Source organism: Corvus hawaiiensis, chromosome 26 (genome assembly GCF_020740725.1).
Source record: "Corvus hawaiiensis isolate bCorHaw1 chromosome 26, bCorHaw1.pri.cur, whole genome shotgun sequence".
NCBI classification, from domain to species: domain Eukaryota; kingdom Metazoa; phylum Chordata; class Aves; order Passeriformes; family Corvidae; genus Corvus; species Corvus hawaiiensis.
The window spans coordinates 11,648,712-11,674,075 of record NC_063238.1 but is presented as its reverse complement, the minus strand read 5'-3'; the positions used below and the strand labels follow the sequence as shown (position 1 = coordinate 11,674,075).

General features: G+C 37.0%; 1 protein-coding gene across 9 annotated transcripts in view; it reads left to right on the top strand.

The window, feature by feature from the left end:
• Positions 1-25,364, top strand: part of EYA1 (EYA transcriptional coactivator and phosphatase 1) — a 162,621-nt gene that overhangs the window by 99,772 nt on the left and 37,485 nt on the right. For all 9 annotated transcript variants that reach the window (XM_048287012.1, XM_048287013.1, XM_048287016.1 and 6 more), the window contains 5 exons: positions 1,677-1,759; positions 2,141-2,327; positions 13,235-13,374; positions 14,614-14,697; positions 20,659-20,748. In XM_048287012.1, coding sequence (XP_048142969.1) covers positions 1,677-1,759; positions 2,141-2,327; positions 13,235-13,374; positions 14,614-14,697; positions 20,659-20,748 — 584 coding nt within the window. The remainder of the gene's footprint in view (positions 1-1,676; positions 1,760-2,140; positions 2,328-13,234; positions 13,375-14,613; positions 14,698-20,658; positions 20,749-25,364) is intronic.

Here is a 25,364-nt window from a genome sequence, read left to right as displayed (position 1 = left end):
TATTTTTCAGCTGTATTTTGGCTTTCGTGTTGGTTACAATAAAAAAAAAATAACATCTGTTTTCCAATTTTAAATTAAATTTAAAACAACATGTTTTTCTCATTAGTACTGTTTATCTGTACTATCTGCTAAACTTGGATGTCAACTCTTCTGCTGAAGTAATATAATTTTAGTTCACAGGATTGGTAGCATCTATCAACAATCAGAGATTTTGCACTAGTAGAAGACACAAGAGAAATGTTTACAGTAATTTCATACATTAAATTTAAGCTTCATCCTTTACTCCCTCTGCTGTTGGTCTTCACATCTCCTTCTTTGAGGCTTAACTTGTATGTGCTTTTAGTAACTTTTGCAGTCAAAGCATTTAAATATTTTCCCTTCTGACTTCTCATAGCTACAATACCTATTGGTTTGGTGGTTTTTTTGTTTAAGAAAAGTAAATAGCTCACAAATGTCTTGCAGGGCTTGTAGTAAGTATGAACCCCTGCCCACATTCTGTCCTCCTTGGAGTTGCAAAAATGTTGATTTTCCCAACGAGCAACCTCTTTTTGGATTTAGTTGTTAATTGCTTTCTGTAGGATACATCAGAGGATTGATGCATCTGTGTGCCTGGCTCCCTGTTGATTTGATTTTCATCCCTCCTAGTCTCCTTTGCTCACCTGCAAGTTTTGCTCCCAAGGTCTCTGTATGTCTTTGTACTGAGGCAGATTTTGGTGGCGAGGGAGGCTGTAAACAACCTGCACACTTTAATAACCTGCTCTGACTGGTGCTCTCCTGCTGGATGAGTTCAATAGGTTGCCTCATTACAGACTTTGTGGTGGCTTATGTAGCTTCACCCTGTGCATCCATATGTCTCAGCTGGTGGCTGTGTCACTCCTGGGTTATAACCAGCAAGGGCAAGACAGCTGAAAGGGGGTTGCTGCCCTTTTAGTGGAACAGCTTCTCAGGTTGGGTATTAAACAAGGGCCCCATCTGTTTATTTCTGGTGGTTCATGAAAGCTGGAGGAGGGAGATGGAGGCAATAATTCAGTCTCTGGGCTAAATTCAGTCTTGGGTCTCCCTTCTCAGAGAGGTACTTTTTTCCTCCTGTGTCATGCCCGGTACACTCTCTCAAAAGAGAAAAAGTTTGCAGCCCAAGGCTGTCTGTGATCACTTAGTGAGTCGTAATGGCTTCGCAGTCAGACCAGGCTGTTTGGAGCAGGGAGTTACGGCTTTTGCTGCTCCTGTGAGGGCCTGAGGCTCAGGGAGAGGAGAAGACACCGTTCTCAAAGGTGGGAGAAGAAACAGAGCCACCAGGCTTTCATGAGGGGAGATGGTGTCTCTCGGGACAAGGCTTGTGCTTGTTGTTCAATGGAAAAAAAAAGTAAAGAAGCCCTCATTACTTCCACAGTGCTGGATATTATTCAGAGGGGTGCAATAGCCTAATTTTCAATCAGAGATGAGGTGGGTCCAAAATTCCTGTCTAAATTTCAGGGGTTTTTTTATTGCAATAATGAAACACAGAGTATAAGAACTATGAATTATCACTTTTGTATATTAACATGTTATAGAGCTGAATTGGTCAACATATGGGAAATATTACAAATATGCCATAATGTTATGATATAATCATGTGATTGAAGTTATTTTCCAATGCTTTGTTTTAGTAATTCACATAATTTTTCATTTCATTTCAGGCAGCAGTTTTACAACATCATCAGGAATATATGCAGGAAATAATTCACTTACAAATTCTACTGGATTTAATAGTTCACAGCAGGTAAATTCTCATCCACTGAAAAAATGAAGCCCTTAAATAGCTTATTGAAAGAAATTATCATCCTTTCTAGTTAAAATAAAGTTTATAAATCTTTTTCTTCAATCTGTCATCTTCCAGTACTAGACCTAATTGCCTGAGGTTGATGTTCTTATTCACACATCTTCAGCAGTGTGTCTAATAAACTACTTGTATGAGAAGACATACTAACTTATGTGTAATTTAGATTTCATTTTACCGCCTCACAGTTTTAGGTTCTACAGCATCCAGTCCAGGAAGCATACATGCTCAAAGTCTGACATGTGTTTGTAGTTATATTTTGGAATTTATACTAAAAAGTAGCAAAACTCTGATGGACTATTCAGTTGCTTTTTTGTCTTGCAGGAATATCCCTCTTATCCCAGTTTTGGCCAGGGCCAATATGCGCAGTATTATAATAGCTCACCATATCCTTCACATTACATGACAAACAGCAACACCAGCCCTACAACACCCTCCACAAATGCAACATACCAGCTTCAAGAACCACCATCTGGCATCACCAGTCAAGCAGTTACAGATCCTGCAGCAGGTAATTACATGGATTTTATGGTCCCTATGAGGCACATTTTTGTAAGTTGAAAGAGGATTGAATTGGATTTTTTTTGTGTAGTTGTTGATTTTTCTTTTTATTATTTCTTAATCCTGAGCCTGTGGCATATCTTGGACAGATTTTAACAGAAAATAGACTAAAGAAAAAAATAAGATCAGTAAAAGTTTTAAAGCTTATCTGGAATACAAATTGTTTGTATTTATTTGTAGAGTGTTTGTGTTAAAAGTTGCAGGCTATGGATAAGTCTTTACAGTAAAAAAGAACCTGGTGCTTTTAAGCTCTGTCTTCATTAAGAAAAACCCCTTTGATTTTTCTTAAATAAGACTGAAATCAAGAGGCCTTCAAACCATAACCCAACTGCCCACTTGAAAGACAGCTTTTGTTTCTTACTTTCAGAGGACATAATAATGCATGCAGTGGGGAGTTGAAATTGCACAAGTGTTTCCATTTTAAGAAAAGATTTTCAGTGGCTTATTCTTTTTTCCAGTCATTTTACCTTTCTTGTTGGAATTTGGCAGTCCTTTACTAGTTGAGAAATTTTTTTAACATTTATGCCAAACTGCTCCAGCTGTTTTTGGAAATGGGGGGTGAAAAATACTTTTCTCATTATTAAAAAAAGTAAAAATCCATTTTTTTAACAGTTCAAGCATGTCAGTCATTAGTCAATGGCAGAAGTTTGAAGTCTGTCAGAGAGAAAGTCCAAGGCAGCAGATGTGTTTCTCAGTAATGCAGGAAGAAGCAGTTATGATTTGGCAGTGGTATCAGGTGGTTTTGTTTTGGACTTCTTTGGGATGAGTTTGGGTTTAGTTCTCTTGAAGCACTTGATGGAACTGATCTTCCATGTGCAATGCTAAATTTTCATATAATTTGCTAGGCCTCTGTTTCTTTTCTGCATGAGTGTGCACCTGAAGAAAATGTGCAGTGTTGTCTCTTTTGAGACATTTGCTGCAAGTAAGTAGGGAAGAAAATATAGCTGGTGTGTGCATTTATATACACGAAGTCACGGGTGTGCACTGTATTTGAGAAAGGAATCTTTCTAAATTGTGAGTGTCTTTCTAATGAGTGCTTATTGGGGTCTGTTGCATTTAGATGTGGATTCATATTGATGTCTGCATAATTATCCTGCTTTTCACTTTTAAAAAATTTTTTGCTTTTGTTTTCTTGTGATTTTGTTTGCTTTTTTTTTATGTTGGAAGCAGTTAAGTTCCTCTTAGCCCAAAATGCTAATGTGATCAAGTTTTAGCTGCTATCAAGATACTAAAATTGAATCATTGTATTATCTGGGTCTTGATCCTTTGCAAAATCTTGGCATGTATTTTTCTAAAGTCATTGATCTTTACTATAGCATTTACTTCCTAAAAGCTTTAGTAAATGTGCATATAAAGAGAGCGGGTACATTTTTTCCAAGGTCAAACTTAGTGGCTTAAAGGCTGTCCTCCTATTTAAATAGTTTTCTGTGTTCTATAAGCCTGAACAGAGCTTTTCAGTTCCTTTTTAAGAAATCTTTCTTTTCTCCCTCACGTCTTCCATACTCTTGTTACAGCATTTTTGTCTAAAAATTTGAAAGAATTTGGTGGGCTTTCTCTTGGATGAGTTCTGCACCTAATCCTTCTTCTAATTTGTTGTTTCATGTATTTAAAGCTGTACATCCATGGATGCTCTACCACTGCTTGCTTAGCCCTTGCTTGCACATGTGCATACCTCCTCTGGCATTCCTGGGACTGCCATTTCTTTTCCCAAAACATTAATGTTACTGATTTAACAGTTCTGAAAATGTTCTTTCTAAAAGTTTGCAAATAACAACTTTTAATGTAGCTATGGGGTTATCATGGGGCTGGCTGCCTCTACCAGAGACAGGGGCACATTTAGGAAGGTACCTGCTGCGGGCCGCTCTCTCAGAAGGAGCTGATGAAAGCCATCTCCATCAGTGTGGTTGCAGTCAGCAGAAGGTATAGGGCTAGACCCAGATTTCTCCATTTTTCTTCATGCAGTTGTTGTCTTTATGCAGCTAAGTTAGGATCAAGCCCATTTAGGCTCTTTCTGTGTTGAGTGGAGAGAGATGAACACTTCTAATTAGAGTTCAGTTTAACGACAGTCTTAATCCTGAGATGCCAAAGCCTCTCCAGTGCTATGAGAGCAGTTTAAAGTGCCTGACATACCAGTGCTGGCTAAGTAAAGAGAAATTAGGTGAGAATCTTTTGCTGCCTCATAAAGCAACACTGGTAGAAGGGAAGCAAGGACCCGTCAGTGAATCCAGTGCTGCGCTTGCCATTTCTCCTTAGACAGTGTAAATGATTTTACTTTTTTCTTGCTGAGGTTTATTGCAAACCCTCCGTTGAGCTCATACACAGTCTACTTGGAAGACAAAGCAAGTCTGGAGTCAAAGAAAAGAGGGATCAGCATGTAGGAAGGGAATGCTGGTGGAGTGGGTACAAGTGAAAGGTGTATTCAACAGATGGAAATTCATGGTTGGGTCAAAAACACAGAACAAAAGAGAAAATTAAACAAATTTTTATTGCAATTAGTAAAATTTCTGTAGGCTGTTTTGCCACATCTGCTCAAGTTAGGCTGCTGATTCTTTACCACAACTGGAATGTTTGATATGAGGGATGGTGGGGAGCAGTGCAGAGCCATCACATTTAGTAGGATGGGCTCCAGCTGCTGAATTGCAGCTGTCTATCCTTAGACATCTTCTGTATTTAAAAAAAACATGCAATCTGTGTGGTTATGAACTATGCCAGGACAAGCACAGAGCAGCTTTCAGACTTTACAGAGGCACCAGAATAATTTGACAGACATAGGTGGTTTCTATGAATTTGGGCCAATAAGTGAAACAGAAGAGTCTGGTAAGAAAAATGTGAAAGGGAGAAAGTAATTATGTGCTCTTGTGACGTTTTTAGTAGAGTTTTGCAGACTCAGAAATCTCAGATAATTTCACTTGAAATATATTTAATTCCTTGTCTAAATATAAAATAATCCTTTTGTGGTTTCCTTCAGTTACTAGTTAAATTTGAAAGTTTCTTGCCATGCAATCCAGAACATGTGGGGATTCTTGCAGAAGAACCTGAGATTTTCCATGTGCAGTGTTTCTTCTTTCTCTTTGCTTACAGGATTTGAAACTTTCTTGTACCACAGTCAGGACAAAACTATTCTTTGCACAGAGGTTTATAGACTTTGTATCCATAAATCAGATATACAAATTAATGTTATTTTCTTGTGAACAAAAGCCTGTATTTTTATTAGTGACATAATCGGAAAGTTGCTGATTTTTTGTCTAAGCTGTAGTATCAAGAGAAGTAATAGTAAATAAATTATAAAAGAGAATAGAACTAGATAAATAATTAAATATTTGTTCTCCCTTCCAATATTCAAATTCATTGAAATAGGTTCAGAGTGAACAAAAGCAGTATTTCTTTGTGTTTCACGCAGGATGTTGTGGATGTAAAAAGTTTATGCCAGTTCAAGCATAACTTTGACAAGCTCAAATATTAGATTTACACAGACAACAAGAAATTCTTGATGCACAAGATCACTGGAGACAGTGGATGAATTAGTGCTATGTGTATGTCTGTCCTTTTTATGCTTTCTTACTTAGTTTCCAGCTGTTTGCCAATGTTGAAACTTACCCTAGACAAATGAAGTTACGCCCCCATCCTATGCCTACCCTGATGCTCAAAAATACTTAGAGTAACATTCATAACATGTATTTCTAGGAGCTAATATAAAAAAAGACTACCTTTTCTAAAGCTGTAATAATTTCTCTTGCAATATTTCGACTGCATCATCACCGCTGGTAATAAAAAATTCTTGATTTGTGCAATTTTTTTTTTAATTCGGTCAGGAATGATGAATTTATCCTTCTATTTCATATGATGATATATTTATAATTTATTAAACAGTGTTTCTGACAAGAGAGACTTGCATTGTTCTTGAGATTCAATCTCCTTCATTTTCCTTGGTTTCTGTAATAAGTATGTTTAATATATTACTGGAAGGTTTGGGGTTTTTTCATATTACTCACATACTTCACAATGCAGATTAAAAACCTCACAAGGGCTGTGCAAGCCAACAAAATTTGGTCTCAGACATGGGTCACTATTTTGCTCTTAAAGACTAAACTTCTTTTTCCTTGAGTACTATATCACATTTAGTATTGCAAAAGGGAAATGAGCTTTTGGTTTCTTCTTATCGTGTTTCATAACAATAAATTAGAGACAGAAAAGTGAAACAGAGCAAATCGTTTATGTAGGCAACTTTTCACTAATACCTGAATGGAAAGAAATGCAGCTATATTCACAGTACATTTCTGGTACTCTAATGTTTGTTCTTTTTTGTAAATATAAATGAAGAGCAAACCTAGAGGATATATTTATATAAGGAAGGAAAGTCACGGAAAATTCTGTAAAAACAGAAATTAAATTGGATACAATAATGAATGACAAGGAACAGTACTGGTTATGCTTTTCTGATGATGGTTGTTCTCCTGGGATGTTGATCTTTGATTTTGGTGGGATTAAAAGTAACAATGACTTCAAATTGTTTGAAAATGGAATTAATGAGTAAGGGAGAAATAACTACAACAGATACAGATACTACTGGCCCATTACTTCACTTTTTTTCTTCTACAAAGAAAGCTGGAGAAAAAAAATCTGGACCACTTTAGGTTGTGGCCATATATAGTTTATAAATACTGTTATACATGATATTTTGTCATTATTTTAAATACGCAATCCTAAATCAAAACTTCAACCAAGCTTTGAAATAAATAGTCATTTTTGCCACTATTTTTAACAGACTGTTGAGAGGTTCTGTCAAGTTTATAATAGCATGCTCTTAATTCTCAATATACAAACATTAAATTTGTTTTTCAAGTGAGGATTTTGACATTTTGTCAAAACAGCACTAGAGATGTACTTCTGTGTTCCTGCCAGCAGGCATTATTGTATTTCTTGCAATACTTAGTGCTTTTACTTACTACTAATACAGTACTATCTTTTTTTATAGGCAAGTAAGAAAAGAATATCCACAAATACATGTGATTTTACTGCATTGTTTAATCCTGTTCCAGTTGTATGCAAGTAGAAGTTTGTATAAGTGCTCATGGAATTTGTGTTTAGTTTTATTTATGCAAAAGGAAACTTTAATTATGCAAAAGTAAGAAAATCATAGCGTGAGACTGACATATTCAAATTACTTGAATCTTATATTTTTATTTGGATGCACAGGAGTTGAAATAACACTGGCAAAATTAAGTATAAGATTTAAGGGGAAGCCATTAATCTGGTCACAATCTAAATGGAAAATTTTTGTACATACCTACTTGCAGAGACATTTGACTGTACTAATTACCCTAGACCCACCTCATCTCTGTAATTTACATTGTGACATGAGATATGATTACTTTGATAATGTATGTTTACTCTTTTTTTGCATAACCTTTCAGTGTAGTGGGGAAAAAGTCTGACAAAATTTGCAATGCCTTTGTCAACAGCAAAAGCTCTACCCACACACTCACCAGCTGGATTTACTTAGAGACAGACTTGATTTTGGGCTTTCTGGCATAGCCAGTTTTCCCCAGATTTGTCACTGGGCACTATTGCTGTTCATCAAAATCAACAGTAAGAAAATGCAGCAATTACTTAGGGGGGATTTCCACAACAATCAGAAATGAATTACAGAATATGGTGTTGTAAATGCTATCTCTGCAGCTGTATTATCTGTTCATAAGTAATCAAGGTATTTTTATTTTTGAGATGATGGAAAATTGTCCTGTGTGACAAAACCATCAACACTGCCCAGAGTGATGTATAAAGGGAAGTATAAGCTTATGAACTCTTATGTCAAGTTGCAGTTATACAGTGCCTTGAAGCATAGAGGAAAGTCTGATACAGTATGGTTCATTTATTTTAGTTAAGCCAGGATGTCAACATACTTCATTCCTCACAGTTACTTTTTCTGTCAGGCTTGATGCCACTATATACTACAGGGGTTGCTACCAGGTCAGAGGCAGGGGAGTACTGGTCACACCTGGAAAATAAGACATTTATAGAATCTGGGTTGAAAATGGTTTTTTCTTACTGACTGTAAAAGTCAAGAGTGGGTCTTTTACATTTATCCAAGGTTTGGAAGAGGGAACTCTTGAGTGTGTGAAGAAGAAATAAGCTATGATGTTTAGTGTCTGTCTGGGGCAAAGTACAGAGAGCTGCTGTAGCAGGGAGGTCTAAAATGATGTGTATGTCCATGGATGCAGAAGAATAACTGTTGCTACATTATTCATACAATTTTGTGAAGGCATGTGCAACACAGAGAGATGGCTGTAGTGGTCCAGACAGATGGATCCACCAGGCCATGCCCTGCCTGCCCCAGGGGCCATCAGCAGGCACCTTGGGAGCAGCGAGCACAGGCTAGGCTTGTGTAAGACTTGCCCTAAGCACTTCTCCAGATTCCAGATATTTTTGTCTCAGGGGATTTCCAGACCTGCTATTGTTTGTGTGTTTAGGGTGTGCCTGCATTAGCATTTTAATTTTGAGTAGGGTCTGTTTTGATGTGAAGCTTTGGCTCAGCAGAGCAGTCCTAGGGCACCCAAATGGGGTCCTTCCAGTCAAAGCTAACCTGAAAGGTGTTCTCCAGGACAGTTCCTAATTCCTCCAGCCCCTACTGAGGATGCCCAGGAGACTAGATCAGGATGCACTTGCACTGAAATAACCTCTCAGAAACAGATATCGGAGCCTGATATAGTTGCCACCCTTTGCCTGGTCCCACAGATCTGACTTTGCTAATGTGGTGCACCTGTAGCATCCCTGAATGCTTCACTTCCAGGGTCCTCTCGAGCCCTTGTAATATTTTGGGAGTCTGGCATGGGGTTGTTTTGGCAAAATGTGCCACAAAGCTCGTAGCTTTTATCTGAACTCCTTGTATTTAACCAGGCTGCTGCCAGCTCCCTTTGGTGATCTTGCTTTAGTGTTGGACAGGCAATGGATCTGATCCTCATCCCCTTCCCTGCTCATGATTATGTGGAGGGCAGAGTTTTCTCCTGCATTTGTGTTTATGATGCTCAAGAACAGGATAAAATTGAACTCAATGCTTTAGAAACATCATCATTTCACTTGGCTAATACTAAAGTATGGCTGGTACCATGAAGTCAGCTGAAGTTGAACAAATCACTTACCAGTGATTATAGGGTAATGAGTATTATGATAACATGGTTTGTAGCCATGTAAATTGACTTCAGCAAGTCTTTTGATGCCCTGGCAGTTAAACCTTTTCACTTAACAGTCTTAAAAGCAAACTAGGCTAAAGAAGTTTGGCAGAAATTACAGCAGAAGGATAAAAAGCTGTTTAGGAAATCATGTCCAGAGAGAACTCTGGAGTGAGAGCTTGCTGTTAAAATAGAAGGATGGCTACAGCAACATTCTTCAATGTCTGCCTTAGGCCTAGCACCAGACCACATTTTCATTAATCATTTAGGTGACGGAACAGAATGTGTTTGTCTATTAAATATGTAGATGACACCATGCTGAGAGGGGCTGTGAGGTCTTTGGAGACGGGATGAGAACTCAAAAAATGGAGATGTGATCTGAATAGGAGCAGGTGTGAGGTATACATTTAGGCAGGAATGATGAACTGCACAAATGTGGGATGGGGAATGTTGGCAGCTTCTTCCAGGCTCTACCTTTCCCCACGGACCACTCTCAGTACTCCACATATTAGTGGCACACAGAGTACCCTCAGCCGCTGTTGTTTTTCTTTCTCCAGAATTTGTCAGGGCTTGGGCTTGTGGGGGCTCAGGGCTCAGCTGGACACTGTATTCTTTAACTGGGTTTCCTTATGAGGCCCCGAGAGCAACCATTGGACAGTGAGCTGTCCGTGCACGTGGAGGTTTCCCTTTACATACATGGAATAAGTTTCTTGCACACAATGTCAGGTTTTCTCCCCGTGGGTTACTGCCATCTGTCACACTGTTTGTAACACACTGATCTCCTGAGTAGACTTGGAAGCTGCAGGTATTTGCAGTGTTGCTTATTCAGTTCATGTGCAAGATTTGGCCAGGTCTTTGAGAAACAACCAGTTCAATGTCACCTCTTCCTCAGAAGATGATCTAGGAATGATGAATCTAGCATTTATGGAAAATATTGTAGAAAATGCAAATTTTTTCATGCCAAGTGGTGTCCAGGGGAGGGTAGCCTGCATTCAGGAAGTCAAGATTTGCTTGACATTGCTTTGCATTATTTTGTCCAGTTTGGCAAGACTGTAGAAAATGACAGTCAGAGCCTAGCAAAGAAGATTGACAGGAAAGGATTAACATAACAACAAAGAGGATCTGTGAACAGTCTTCAAATGCATGCAGATACAATGAAGAGAATGATTTTGCCTCTGATTTCACTGATTAAACTTCTACTGCTGTAATGAATGCTGAAGTTGTATGTTCTAATGACACAGCTGTCCAAGCAGCAGAGTAGATTTCCTGGAGAGATCTGTAAAAGCAGGACAGACAAATCTTTTATGGGAATGATGGAGGCACAGTGGTCCCAAGAAGGGGTCCTGAGGCAAGGGTGGGAGCCTTTCTGTCAGGTGAGGATCTGGTGCATCCAGACAGATTACCTGTGAAGGGGAAATGGAAATGAGCCTCCACTCAAACTTGCAGCCCTTAGTCTGAAATTTTGGATGCAGTATTTATTAGTGAAAGGTGCTTGCAAAGATGGAAAGCTGGATGGCTCTTACAAACAGACTTTCTTCCCTGCCCCCACCATGCTCTGCTCTGTGTGCTCACTCGTTTAGATTTGCTTGTTTGTTTATTTGTCATGAAGTTTTGTTTCTACTCTTTCCATCTTAACTGTTCCCTATTTTTTTTATTATTACTCCTGCAAGTTTAATACTTGAAACTTTTAGGCATAGCATGACTGTGAGAAAGATTTTTAAAACTGGGAACTAAAGACACACTCCTAAGAACAGTGACAGAGACCAAAAGCAGCCTAATTTAAATTAGTCAATAGGAAATGCAGTTTTTCATTACACCTAAATTTTAGAGTACTTATTTAGAACATCATTGGTCAGTATACCTGTTGAAGAAATTCTGGTCTGTTTCTTTTGCAGGGTTATAATTTATTTTAAGACTTTTGTGCATTGTTTTCTTTCTCTTTTCTTTTTATTAAAGATTTTATTAATGTATAGCAGAAAAATTAATTGGGAAATTGGTACTATTTGTTATTGTTTCTTATTTATGGTTAAATGCAGTAGGTGAAAGAGCAGTCAGCATTCAAAGTTTAAATCATTAAAATAAATATTCTGAAGTGTGCATTGTCATAAGAAAAAAAAATATTATTGGGATGTGTAGATAGACGTGGCTGGATAATTTTTGTTGTTTGACACATACAGAATCACTCTTTTAGTAAAGGTCAGATGTCTTCAGAAGATTCGGTGCTTAACCTTGAGTTACATCTTAACTTGTTCTGCTTTGTTTGATGTAGCCTGAAATACTTAGGTGAATACATAATGTGAAATATATAAGATATGCTAATTCTCAGTAAGTGTAGTTTTGAAGGCTGAGCATGAGAATTCCAAGACCTTTTCCTTTCATTCAGCACAAGCAACTGTTATTATTTTGAGTAATTGTGCATATGTGGTGTTACACAGATGTCCAGAGTCTCCTCCTTAATCTAACCTTTGACCTCAGCAGGATGTTTTCCTAGGAGAGAGAATCCCCTGTGTGAGAAGTATACCTGTCTGTTCAAGCTGGAATGCCACAGTCTAGGCAGATTAAAATGAAAAATTTTATATCTACTGGACTCTAAAGAGTAGTTAATATTAACTGAGCAGTAAAATTGAGAAACATAAAAATTGCAGCTGCCTTCACTAAAGTAGTGTTTTTAGGAAAAAGAAAAGAAATCATGGTGACCATCAAAATAAAAGTATTTGTGACCTTCAGACTATGAAAGGAAGTTCCCAAAAGAGATTTTAAAATGTGTTGTTGTGTTTCTGAGGACTATGGTACTGCTAATTGAATTAATGGGAAGGTAATTGATGCTGGATCTCTGCTTTGTTAATGTACAAGCATTCACTGTGATAAAATCTATGGATGTTAAGAGTAGCAAAATATCTTCAAACTAGCATGTTTTCAGAAAAACTCTTGTTTTTAACTACATGAATCATCATTCTTTTTTTCACCTGTTCAATAACAGTAAATATTCTTATTAAAAAATGTTGCTGAAGCATAATAATTAGCATGCAATAATGTTTGTAAGGATTTTTATCTTATCTTGAAGGTACTCACTGGAAATGTTTGGTGTTGACTAGGCCTTTGAAAAATACTAGAAATTTCATCTTTACAGTTGATGCATATTTAGCACTCAATTATTTAAATTATTTAGGAAAATAAATACTCTTGTTTATGCTATATTTAGGAATAATTCTGTTCTTCTGTCTCAAATGTAGCAATCTAAAAGTGTCTGCAACCAGGCAATTTGGAAAATTTTTCAATTTCTATATGTTTGAATTTTTTTTCACACCTGGTTGGATTTTTCTTACCCATCACCGTAACTGTTATTTTAAAGCATTTAAAGTATTTAAGTTTGAAGAGCTAGAGTTAAATTAATGTTGTTTTATGAAAAGCTGGTATCCCTTAAAATTGTTTGTTTAGTCTTGTAATAATTGAAGGAATTAAGATTTTTTTTTTCTACTAAGTCTTTTATATGTGTTTACTGAAATAGTTTATCCCTCTGTTTTTACATATAACTTGAGCTAGACTGAATTATTTATGAATCAATATTACCACTTACCATTTTACATTTAATTACTTTAGTTAGGACTGCGTTTGGTGTAAGCAAGTAAGTTGAACATTTTGAATATTGAACCAAAAGGTAAAAAGTGTCCTTTCTTTACTACAACAGAATACAGTACAATCCACAGTCCATCCACCCCCATTAAAGATTCAGATTCGGATAGATTGCGTCGTAGCTCAGATGGGAAATCACGTGGACGTGGCAGAAGAAACAATAATCCTTCACCACCACCTGACTCTGACCTGGAGGTACTTTATATAAAATGTCTTTGTCCTGTTACAGACTTTATTTTTGTCATTATTTTTCACAGAGAAGTGTTATTTGCACATCAAAAATAAAGTGGCATTGAAGGTCTCTCTTTTTTTAACAGTATTTTCATAGAAAATAGGATTTTTCTTCTAAAGAACCTTCTTCAGGATGAGCTCCTATTTCCTCAGAAAAAAACCCTGGGTGAATACTGGGTGTTTCTTTCTCATTTTGATTAAACAAAGCAAACAAACAAACCAAAGCAAACAAACAAACCAAAGCAAACAAACAAAACAAAACAAAAAAGCAACCAAGAAAAAAGAAAAAAAAGGAGCAAGCTTTTCCCAAGTCAAAGAAAGGTTTGCATTTGGACAGGAGACACTTCTAGCACAATAGTGGGGTTTGTTCTCTCATGCTGTGTTCACATTCCTCCCAGTGGCCCGTAGTTTATGCTGAGAACACATCTCCAATGACACACCACAGCTATGAGTGTCCACACTGCATTACTTTTCCTTTCCAAAAGCTTACCCCATTTGTCATCATAGGAAATACAACCTCACCAGGATTTAAAATACTTGTATTTGAACACTTTATTTTTCATTAAGATATCATTTTGTGTGTGGTCGAAGGACAAATTTAAAACACATATTTTCCATTGTCTCTAAGCAAAAGAATTATTTACTGATGCCATAAGTTTTATACATACATCATCCAAGTTCATAGTTTTTGTTCTTCAGGTGCCTAAAATGCATTAAAATTAGCCTAAATTAAGGGGATTTAAGTGCTTAGCTGCAGTCTACTTTGTTTTGGTTTTAGAGGTAATGTTCAAGAGCAGTTATATGAATTTTGTTTTGTAAGACTTGCAGAAATACAGAATTCTAACCCCAAGGATTTAATTTTCAGATGCTTCTCTTTATTTCCATTTCTATCTCACATCAATCTTCAAAAATTACATTGTACAATCTCATTTTCTGTGTATATTTGACAATACTCTAATTCTATTCTAATAGAAGGATTTGCTATAATAGCAATTGTAATAAAAAGCCAACAGATTGTACTACCCTACCCACTGAAAAAAAACTGGTTAGTTTTGAAAATAAATGGCAAGGAAACTATGGTTTTGATATGTAACCATTTCAATACAATTTTCCCATTTGTGTGCTTAGTGATTCAAATTTTAACTTTCCATTTCAAGTGTTAGCTTCACAGAGGAACACATTGATTTGATTCTCTTTTTACAGAGAGTATTCATTTGGGATTTGGATGAGACAATCATCATTTTCCATTCCTTGCTTACAGGGTCCTACGCTAACAGATACGGAAGGGTAAGTGTCAAGAAACTGATGGGAATGTTCAGTGATATTTGCTGGTTTATGGTTGATACACAAGGCATACCAGAACATTAGTTATTTTTAGAGGCCAACTGGTACAGGTGTTACAAGACAAAAAATACCAAGCTGTTTCACGTCCATTCTTTGCAGTTACTCAGCTCTTGTATTCAGTACGTATTGAAATAGTGTTGGGAGTAATACTTTGACCACTTGAGGTTTGGTTTGTAGATACAGGGTTGTCTGAAACCTCCTGATATCATCAAAATCTGCAAAGGTCTGCATCCCCTCAGAGAGTTAAGAACTTCCAGGAATGTTTTTTTTGACCAGTTGGCTGTGCTCTGTACTGAGAAGGCAAGAGGAAGAATACTTTTGGACATGGCCAGATTAGTGTAAAATTGTTTAGCTTACTTTTTTTTAATCTACATATTGACTGATGTTTTTGAAAGTCTGCTTATGAGTCAATTCTTTCTATTATGCACAATCTATAAATCATAACTGAACTAATGAATATGTTCTACAGACAGTGGGTTTCCTTGGTAATTCTCAGAAGAGAAACATGATTTTAGGTGAATAGGAACAGTTTATGAATGGAATGTCCTTATGCGATCAGACTTCTTTTCAGGATTGTATTTGAAAGCTAACATCTCAGCTTGTGCCAAAATCTGCTATAGCCTTTTATGTTCACCTCATGCGAGTTATAACTGGAATGTGATTTTTGTTAACCTTAAAAATTTCTACATGTAAAGAACAACTACATAGTTTTGTCTGGCTTCAGGTAATGCCTCTGCCTTCTTGTAAACCTTCTGCTGAGCACTAAAAGGTTTTACCCTACACCCAGCTGAGGGAAGGGCAAAGATACCTCCAATTCAGTCTGTGCCTAGGTCAGATTCTGAGTTTCTCTCAACAGCTTTTTGCTCTATAAAAATCTAAAGTACTACTTTGCAACCTTTCTTGCTTGTTCAGGCAAGGTTTGTTTTCAGAAATGTTTGCTGTAATAACAGTGTACCTGTTTGAGGAATATAATTAGGTTTTTTTCATTATATGTCAGAAAAGCAAGTTAATTAAGCAGCCTAGGTTTCCTAGGTGTTGTTAGTTTATATTTGGTTAATTCAGCAGCCTTGGTTTCCTAGGTATTGTTAGTTTATATTTAGGTAGTAAAAAGAAACTAGAACTTGAATGTTTCAACAATTATTGTATGGATATGTATGGACAAAAGCATTATAGAAGAGTATTAAATGTTACCAAAAGTTATTTTCCATTTTTCAGACTAAAACCAGCTTTTGTGTGGCATCCCAAAATCTATGCCAATTCAATTCAGAATGAGGAGAACAAATCCCAGTGCTCACAAAGAAGCTCACTGATGACAGACTCACCACTGGCTTTTGGGCATCAGAATAGTGCTGGAAAAGCCTAAGTAATTAGTCATTGATGTAGAAGTACTAATGTGAACATATTTTTTCCATTTGTTACTAGTTCCCTGTAGTGGATTCATTAATTGGGGCCTGAACATAAACACTTTATTGCTGGATGGTTGAAGTTGAAGAAAGTGGCTGGTGTTCAGTTGCAGAGATATAAATACATATGCTGCAAGGAGGGGGCTGACTCCTGATTGCAGCTCCATCACTGTTGGCACTGTTTAGCTGAGGTGTAGCTTTTGCCCGGCTGCTGGCTCTGGTTGTGTGGCATCTGGCACAATATTCCTGCATTTCTAAACAACAACCAATTGTTGATGTTGAGAGGAATGATGGCATTAGTGCTTATGCTGTGGATAAATACTAAATCTTTTTGGTGAGGGGTAGCAACAGGCCTGTCTTTGGCTCTCAGATGCTGTCATGAAACTGTGCAATTCTTGTTTTGTTTTCTTAAGATTTCATTCAAATCAGAGTTTCTCTTGGGTTATTGACAGCTTCAGACAGCAGTTAGCCATTTCCAAGGATGTTAGAGGAAGTGTCAAATGTTCGAAACAAACATAATATAACATGTATCTGTCATATGAGAATTTTAGGGTTTATTTGTGGCAGCAGAAGGTGCATGTTTTTAAGAGTGTTTGTCTGTGATTACTGGCCTTTAAAATCAGAAATCTGGATCATAAGTCAATCTGAAAAAAAAAAAGTTGACAGGAATTATTATTCTTTTCACTTGTATTCTGGTTTATGAGCAATCTAACATCATGTTCTCTTACATTTCTGCTCTGTGGTGAGGGCTAGAAATGCCCTTTTAAAAACTTAAATCGAGGCTGATCACATAATCATTAAAATACAAAAGCTGGATATTCAAACAAACAAAAATGTCCTAATTAAATAATAGGGGATTTGGCAACTTGGCATTCAGCTCTTTTCATAAAGCCTGAGTGAGTTTCAAGGTGAATGACTATGAATGATGTGCGGCCTTGCTGCTGAAGGGATTGATTTTCTTTGCCTAATTCTCTACCTCATTCCTCCTTACTTGTGCCACCCTTTTCTCTATCTTCTTACTTTTTCATCTGTTTTTATCACCTGCTCTCCTTTTGCTGCTATTGTGCTCTATTTGCCTCCTGCTTTTGTCCTTCAGCTTTGTTGTAACAAAATAACACCTTTATTTTTCAGTTTGTGCAGTCATGGCACAAACTACTTCATAAAGCACTACATTTTTATTTAAGAATGATTTGAATTTAGTGAATTTAAGGGAAATGTGTGAAACTCTAAGAATATGATTTATCCTTCCAGAAGAGAAGAAAAAGAAACAAAACATTTCTGTTAGGTTTTGGATTTTTTTTTAATATGTACATTTTTAAAATATGTATATTGATCAAATATAAAGTTATCAGTTACTTTAATTGACATTAGGGCTGATTAAGTTTTGGAATTTGGAAAAACTTGGAGCCCTTTAGGGTCTTGGAGCAGGTGAAAATACAGCTCAGAATTGGCACTAGAATACTGTGGTCTTTGCATATGTTTCCATCCTCAGTTAAAGCAGTTATATGCAGAGGTTTTAAAGGAATTTTCCTTTAAATTATAAGCTATTTTATTGTGGTTTAATATACTTTAGAGATAGAGAAAAACAAAGCCTGGTTTCACTTAACCCTTCATTTGTGACCTGTAGGCTTAAGTGGAAAATAAGCCTTGTACCCAAAGTGAACTTTCCTGTTTTTCAGCTTCTTGTTTCTCCACAAAACAAAGAAATCAAGTAGGTAGAATTTAGAAATGACATACAGGCAATGTTTTGGCTCCAATGCCAGTATTCAAAACAAAAGGCCTACTTAAGCAGTTTGACATTGGTATTTCTTTTCTTTAGTTAAACTGTACCTCCCTCAGAGATTTGTACCTGATTTTGACCATACCTGAAAAGACACTGACTGAACCTGCAAATCCCAGGCAACAATAAGAGATTGTTAGCTTTCCTACTCATTGTGTGACACCTCACAGTAATTAGTTAGCAATTAGTTGCAAAAATTGCAAAAGAAGGTTGGGTGTGGGATTATTTTTTCAGAACCTTGTTCTAGCCTTGTCTTTTTTTTAAAGCTTACAGCCCCCACTGTAACATCTGATGGCAGAGTTTGATCTACTATGATGCTTTAAGCCAAGGTTCTTGTGCTTTTTATTAGACCAGTTGCAAGTTTGTGACTATACAGATGCTTAAAACGCTAATGCAGATAAGGTTTTTGCTTCTCTTAAAGATGTAGGTATTGAGACCACAGTTTAACATAGATTTGTGTTAAGTGGAACTTCCTATACAAAAAGATTGTGTTTAATCTAGGAGTTAAGGTTTCTTTGAAAAGCAGTCCATTTTGTTTCTTCTTTTAGCTTTTGTCTTACTTAATCTGATGCTTTCAGTAGGTGCCAATGAGTTTCTTTATTTTTTTCTGCCTAATTAAATTATCTAATAAATGACATTATTTTACTATTACTTTAGAGAAAGCGATTCTGTTTTATTTCTGCCATGTAAAAATATCTTGGAGTGAAATGGTTAGAAAGCTTTACAAAAATCTGTTTTTACAGACTCAGGATGTGATAAAAATGTTTAAGTTAAAAAACTGTCGTGTACACTGAAACATAAAATATATATTTGCAGCCATTTGTTTAAGATTAGTCAAATGGATTCATAACCATTATCATGCTCTGTTGCCCATTTATTCTGCTTTTAAAATGATGTTCCTATTTATGGATGGAAGCTCAGAAGGGAATTATTTCTACCTTGCTGCATTGGCAGTTGCTATCAAGATGTAGCAAGTGGTCTTCATTTGCATCTTAGACCTTTAGCTATGTAACTCCTTTTAATAGCTAGAGCAGAGGCTTCTGTGGGCTGACTTCTATTAGTGCTCAGGTTCAGCAGAAATCCTTGTCTGTTAAAAAAAAGAAGCCCGATGCTGTGTAGGATGATGAGATGCTAACTGGGCACAAAGATAAGCAGAAATGTCAAAGGGAGAAGAAGCCTCAGGCATAGATAGAGAGAAAATACCACCTGCTTTCCACCTCACATGCCTACAAAAGGAAAGGAAGGCACAGGTCTACAAATAGAGAAATACTAAAACAGAGAGACAGAATACTTTTGTTCATATTTTAAAGTCTTTCCATTTGAATTAAGAAGCCAAATATTCTTTTTTTTTTTTTTTTAACTGTGCCAGTTTAAATAGAAGACTTATTTTTAAGGGCAAAGTTCATCAAAATAGTATGATGCAATTTTTTTTCCCCATTTATAAGGGCTATTTTTTTTTTAAATTTTAAAAAACTTAATGTATATTCAAGAATGTGAATTCAAGAATAGATGTTTTGTCTGCTCAATGTAGCTTTGCTTCTAATTTTCAAAAATTCTTTCTCTGGATAGTAGTTCTTGGATTTTGGCATTTCCAGAAGGCAAACAGGCTGCCAAATCAACATTCTTTTCCAGCTCTTTACTACTGACTCATTTTGCTTTTAACCAGTAGTTACAGAAAAATGTTTGAAAGTTCAGAGATCCTGTTGAAACACCTATTAATTTGATTGAGAGTGGAAAAAGAAACTAAGGACTGCATCTTTTGCTTTTTAACTGTGTCTTGTCATCAAGTTTAGAATATTAGCTTATTTTAAGTAAAATATGGGTTGTCCGTTCTTCAGTTCTATTTAAAATATAATTCCTAACAAACTAACATTAGTAATAGAGGGTGTTATGAGATAATATAACATGTTTTTTTCAAACTCATGCTCCTGTGCACTTGGATAGTGCATTATAAATGAGAAAGTCTATATCAAATTTATCTATTAGGCTCTCTTTTCCATTTTTCCTGATTGAAAATATATATAAAACACAAAAAAAAATCAAAACGAGACAAACATCTGTAATGCATTTAGTAACCACAATGCTGAACATGCTTTTTGAGTTTATTATCTCAGTAAGGAATAAGTTGTTATGGTAATTTCTGTAGAGAAGTTAAAGTGTGTTATGTATTAATAACAAACAATAGTTTTGTTCAATCTGTATGGGTGGGCCCAACTGGAAGCATAATTAAAGCATGGTTTTGTGGACAATCAAGCAGTGGTTTTAAATATAATTGCCATTTGCAAATAAAAGTAGTTCTTTGCTTTAAAGTCACTAGGTATTCCCAGCACTGAATCCTGTCATTTGTGACCAGTGAGAGTTTATTTTGAGTAACAATAGCATTATCATACCCCTGGTTGATCACAAAACTTGTGAACAGTTGTAGAATCTGGAGAAGTTTTAGGTGAACAGAGAACAAAAAGTCTGTGCCAGGGATGCGTGAGGGTGACCACAGAAGTCCCACTGCAAAATCTTGGAGCCAGTTGAGTTGCAGTCATATTTTTGAGTGTTACTGGTAAGAGTCATAGTACAGGATGAGACAGGTACTGAACTGAAACTGACAAAGCAGATGTTGCATTTAATATGAGTAGTATCTTACGAAAAGCTGTTCCTCCCGTTTGTATTTGGGTATGTATGTTAGGCACAGTATTGATGGTGTACTTGCTTAATTTCTTCTTTAAGGATCCTCCCACTTCTGTGTCCCTTGGACTCCGAATGGAAGAGATGATTTTCAATTTGGCGGACACACACCTATTCTTTAACGATTTAGAAGTAAGTGTTCATTCTTTTAAAACACACAGAGATGATTTAATGTTTAATATTTGTCTGGTTTTATGTGCTGTTAGATGGTTTGGCAATTATTTGCAGAGTTTCAATACAGAAATGCTTAGAAAATAGCTGTATCATTTAGTCACTAGGATATATAATAATATCTACACTAAATGTCTGCACTGCCCTTCAAATGTTCCTACAGTTTAAATGGTAGAGTTTTGTCCTCACAGGTTTTAGCATTTATGATGACAGTAGACAAGTTTCAAAAGCGGATACACTGAAAGGATCTATAAACGTGCAGAATTCAATAGTCTGCACAGGCCATTAAATATTAAACTTCAGCTTCTATAAACAGTTGATGGCTGGGTACAGATTTCTTGCTTACATGCCACTGTGGGCAAGAGTTACCTTAGCTCCAAGGGACATCATTAATGATGTATGGGCTGTCTGTGTCCACAGCCTGTTCCTGGGGCTGCTCCGCCTTCGGCAGGCATGGGGTGTTCTGTGCCAGGGTGCCTCTGCCTGCAGCGTGCAGCGAGGAGCTGTGAGTGCCTTGCCAAGGGCTTTTTTAGCCTGCACAGCCTATGGTTGTGAGATTGTTCCAAAACTCTCCAAACTGCTGAAAGAGACTGTCACTGTAATGCCTGGCTGTTTCATCTTAAAAGGGAAAAAAGCGATTTCTGATCATATTTTAATGACACAAAAACATGAAAACAGTCAGATTTCTTTCCCATCATAGTGAAGACAGCTGTTTATTTAAAATCCAGCTGTTAAGCAAGCTTGTGGTGGGGCTGCCAACACACATTAATCATCACATTGTTGTTTTGCTAGATTTTAGAATAGTGTGTTATTCCAGACAGGCAAAAGAATCTAAAAGATTCAAATGCAACTTTTGCTGATCAAAGTTAATTGGCAGCAATTGGCCTTTAAATATTTCCTGATGTTTCCCTTTTCAAAATCAAGCAAAATACACCTTATTCAATAGATGAGCCAAAATAATTTGAAAAATGCCAGTGTGTGATAGACCTCAAATGTGGTTTGTCCAACATCTGTCCTATATTTTGATTTCTTTTCATCTAAAAAGAAACCACTCACAGATGATTTGGCATCTTAGAATGTAATGAAATTATTGAACATGGGGTTTTTTTCCTTCCATTCCTTAGAGTGTTTTTTATACTTACAGTAAAATAGCTGGTTTCTTTAAATTTTAAAGTAGCGTTTTCTTTCATGAAGGTATGTAAAGATATGATTGTTTTGGATAGAAGAAGCACCATCAGTGAGTTGCATGTATAGGAATTATTTTTCAGATTTGTCTAAAAATATAACAATACTAGTTATTTTCCAACTCTGTTTCTGATTTCTGGTTATATTTCATTTTAACCAGAGCGGAATGAAAAAGTACTACTCTTTCGGTGTTTTAGCAGTATATTTAATAAAGTTCAGTGTGTTTTCATTTGCTATGCAGAGCCAGATATGTAGCCACTTCATACATGATTGTTGACATCGCTGACTTTAATGAAAGTTAATCAATCGTGTCTTAGGGGTGGTAGATTATCTTCTGCTAATAGACATATTGCAGCCTTAACAGTACGGCACAGCAGTTTATTCACTGAAGAACTTTGAAGCTGTATGTGAGAAAACAACTGCTCCAGGTGGTTCATGGAGGCATAGGAGCTCACTGGAAATGATTCTTTGCATTTCCACCATAACAACCCAGTTTATCTTGTGTCTCCAAACTGAAGTGTTACAGTTTGTGCCTATACCCTATTCTGTCTTCCTTATACATAGAAGCACCCAGGAGTGAGCAGTTGGGTTCATGTCCTTGCACATGAGCTCTAATCCTTATGTCTGGGGAACATAAGCTCCAGTCTGAAAGACCATGCCTTGTCCAAGGAGTGAAGAGCATGTTCAGTGTGTTTAGAGAAGCCTTCAGAAAAGTACACAGTGAAAGGACATAAGAGAGCCTGTACTTTGTGGGAAGCAGCACATAAGGACTAGACCTCATCACATACTGAGGCTTCCTGTTCACCAGAAGTGACATGTTTTTTTGGAACATGTCACAAGCACGTGGTGTTTTTGAAGGAGCATGTCCTCCTGGAGCCACACTCTGTCATTCTTGTGAGCATCACCATTTAACTAGCAGGGCCTGCCACTTTTCCAAGGGCTGTGACCTTGGGGCAGATTCCTTGCATCCATCTCAGAAACTCAAAAGTCCTTGCTTGGTGGTTTGGAAGTTCAGGCTGCCCACAGATTGACAGGCTTTCATGAAAACTGTGGACAATTTGGTTTGGATGTGTCTCAGGCTTAAAGCATCTGTTCTCACTGATGAAGGAGTGAGTCTGAAAGATCTAATGGTGACACTACTCAGGCCTAAGCTTTCCAGTTCACAAGCACAAGCATCTGGGCTGTTGGGAATGAAGATGTTTGTAGGCACCATTGCCAGTGAGCTGCAGAGTTTGGGTATCCTTGCCCAGCCATAGTACGAAGAAAGGCAAAGCTGGATTTGGAACATATCTAACCCACAGAGTAGACGTTTTTGGGTCTAGGCTTAATTCAAAGTGGGAACCTGAAAGCTGATGCCCTCTGTCTCACCCAGGCTCAGAGGGAACCCTTCTTGGCATATAGAGAGGCTGCTTTTACAGGCAGGCAATCATCTGTCATATCTTTGGCCTATGATGCACATTTTTCCAGATACCACAACTTAAATGTTTTTAAATAAAAATCTTCTTTCATCCAACGCATTCCAGAAAACTCTATAATCAGAACAGCTCTCATGTTATCCAAGTAAAAATACTTTTTCTTCTTATAAAATGCTGAAGACCAATTGAACATTTTGAATGCAAAGGGCAGAGTTGCAGCAGTGATCTCTGAAGCACAATTTGATTTATATATGACCTGATTTTTCAAAGCTCAGCCTAGAGATTTAATAATGTTATTAGGTTAAATTCTAAACTTTGGCAGTCAATTTTTAGTCTGTATAAAGGGAATCAGTGCCAATGTCTATCAGTTTAAAACTGGTTTACCCATCTGAATTTAGTAGGGGGTACAGCCAGGTAAATGAATCACCTAATTTTATGTATGTTGTTCTTTATATAATAGTAATAGTAATGATAATAATAATAATATTTTTATTGAAAATTTCAAAGTCATTGAAAAAATTCAGTCAGATCTCACTGTCTAGGTCTGAAGTCAGTATTCTGTTTCTAGATGGGTGAGGTATGTTTAGATTTGCACCCTTGTACAAGTTCTTATTTTATTACTTTGAAAAAAATAAAATAAATTGCTTATTTCCTTCACTTTGCACAGATTTATTTGGAGTAATTAATTCCAAAGTGATGTAATAGCAAATAATTTCTGGTCTTTAGGAACATTCCTTAAACAGCATGTTAAAGGGCTATGACAAGGTTTTAACATACTGAAAAGAAAAATATTAATGTTTACTTATGTATAATTTGATCTAAGTACCATAATAAACAGTGTTTTCTTGCAATAGCAGTAATTTCATAATGAAATTATAGAAGTGTACTAGGCTAAACAGTAGAAAATAGTGCAGTGTTCTATAAAACTTAGATTCCAAAATCTGCATTTGGGCTTCCAAATAAGAGCTTTTGGTTTTCAGTATTGAAGCTTTTTTTATTTAAATATCTCATACTTTCTGTTCTATAGTTGAATTTTAATTGTGTGCAAGAGGGAATAACTAAATTGATGTTGTGCTCTCAAGAGAACCACAGTTACCTCATCCAAAAATAATGTTTGATTTTACATGCTGATTATGTTGTGATAGGGATAATAAGGTATAATATTTTAAAGGTGTGTATGGAGCAATTACACATATTATGTATTTTAGGAGGTATGCTCCAGTGTTTTAGGGAAATGAGTGACTTGATGATAGGACTGAAACATGACATCCACCAAGGTGATCAGCTCCGGTGCAGGTGTGTCCTACAGCAGAGCAGGGGACCATGGCTCATGGGGGGTGTTCCTCACCCCAGGGAAGCCCAGGGGAGCACAGAGACCCATCAGGAGCCAGCAGCTCATATGAGAGTGGCTTACTTTCCTGGCATCTGCAAGGCCAGGAGAATTGGTGTCCAGTCCCTCTTCCCACAGTAGGCAGCCCTAGTGAGCACTGTGCCCAGGAGCACCGTGACCAGGGCAGGCAGGCAGGTCATGGCGTGGCAGTTTGCTTGGCAGGGTGTTACAGCAGGGATACTGCAACACGCGTATCAGACAACGAGGCCCGTGGAAAAGAAATACCTATGGGCTGATTCTTGATAGATGTTTCAGAGAGATGTTTATTTCTCCAGCCGCATGGCCGGGGCTCTGCCGAGGAACTGAGGCAATCACGGGACCCGAGGGTCCTTGCCCGCGCAGGGAACACAAACCAACCAATGGGAACGAGGCTGAGCAGGGGCAGGGAAACCCCGTGTGTCCCCTCAGGGCCCCTCTCCCAGGGCTCCATGGCAGGGGGACAGCCCCAACATTTCACCAGTTTATTTTTAACAAAAAGAGGTTTAAAAGTTAACATTGAAAACAACTGGATAAACATGAGATAACAAGGACAGTTTCAAAACAAAACAAGCCACCCTCCTGAGTCTTTAAATGTCCAAACAGATTCT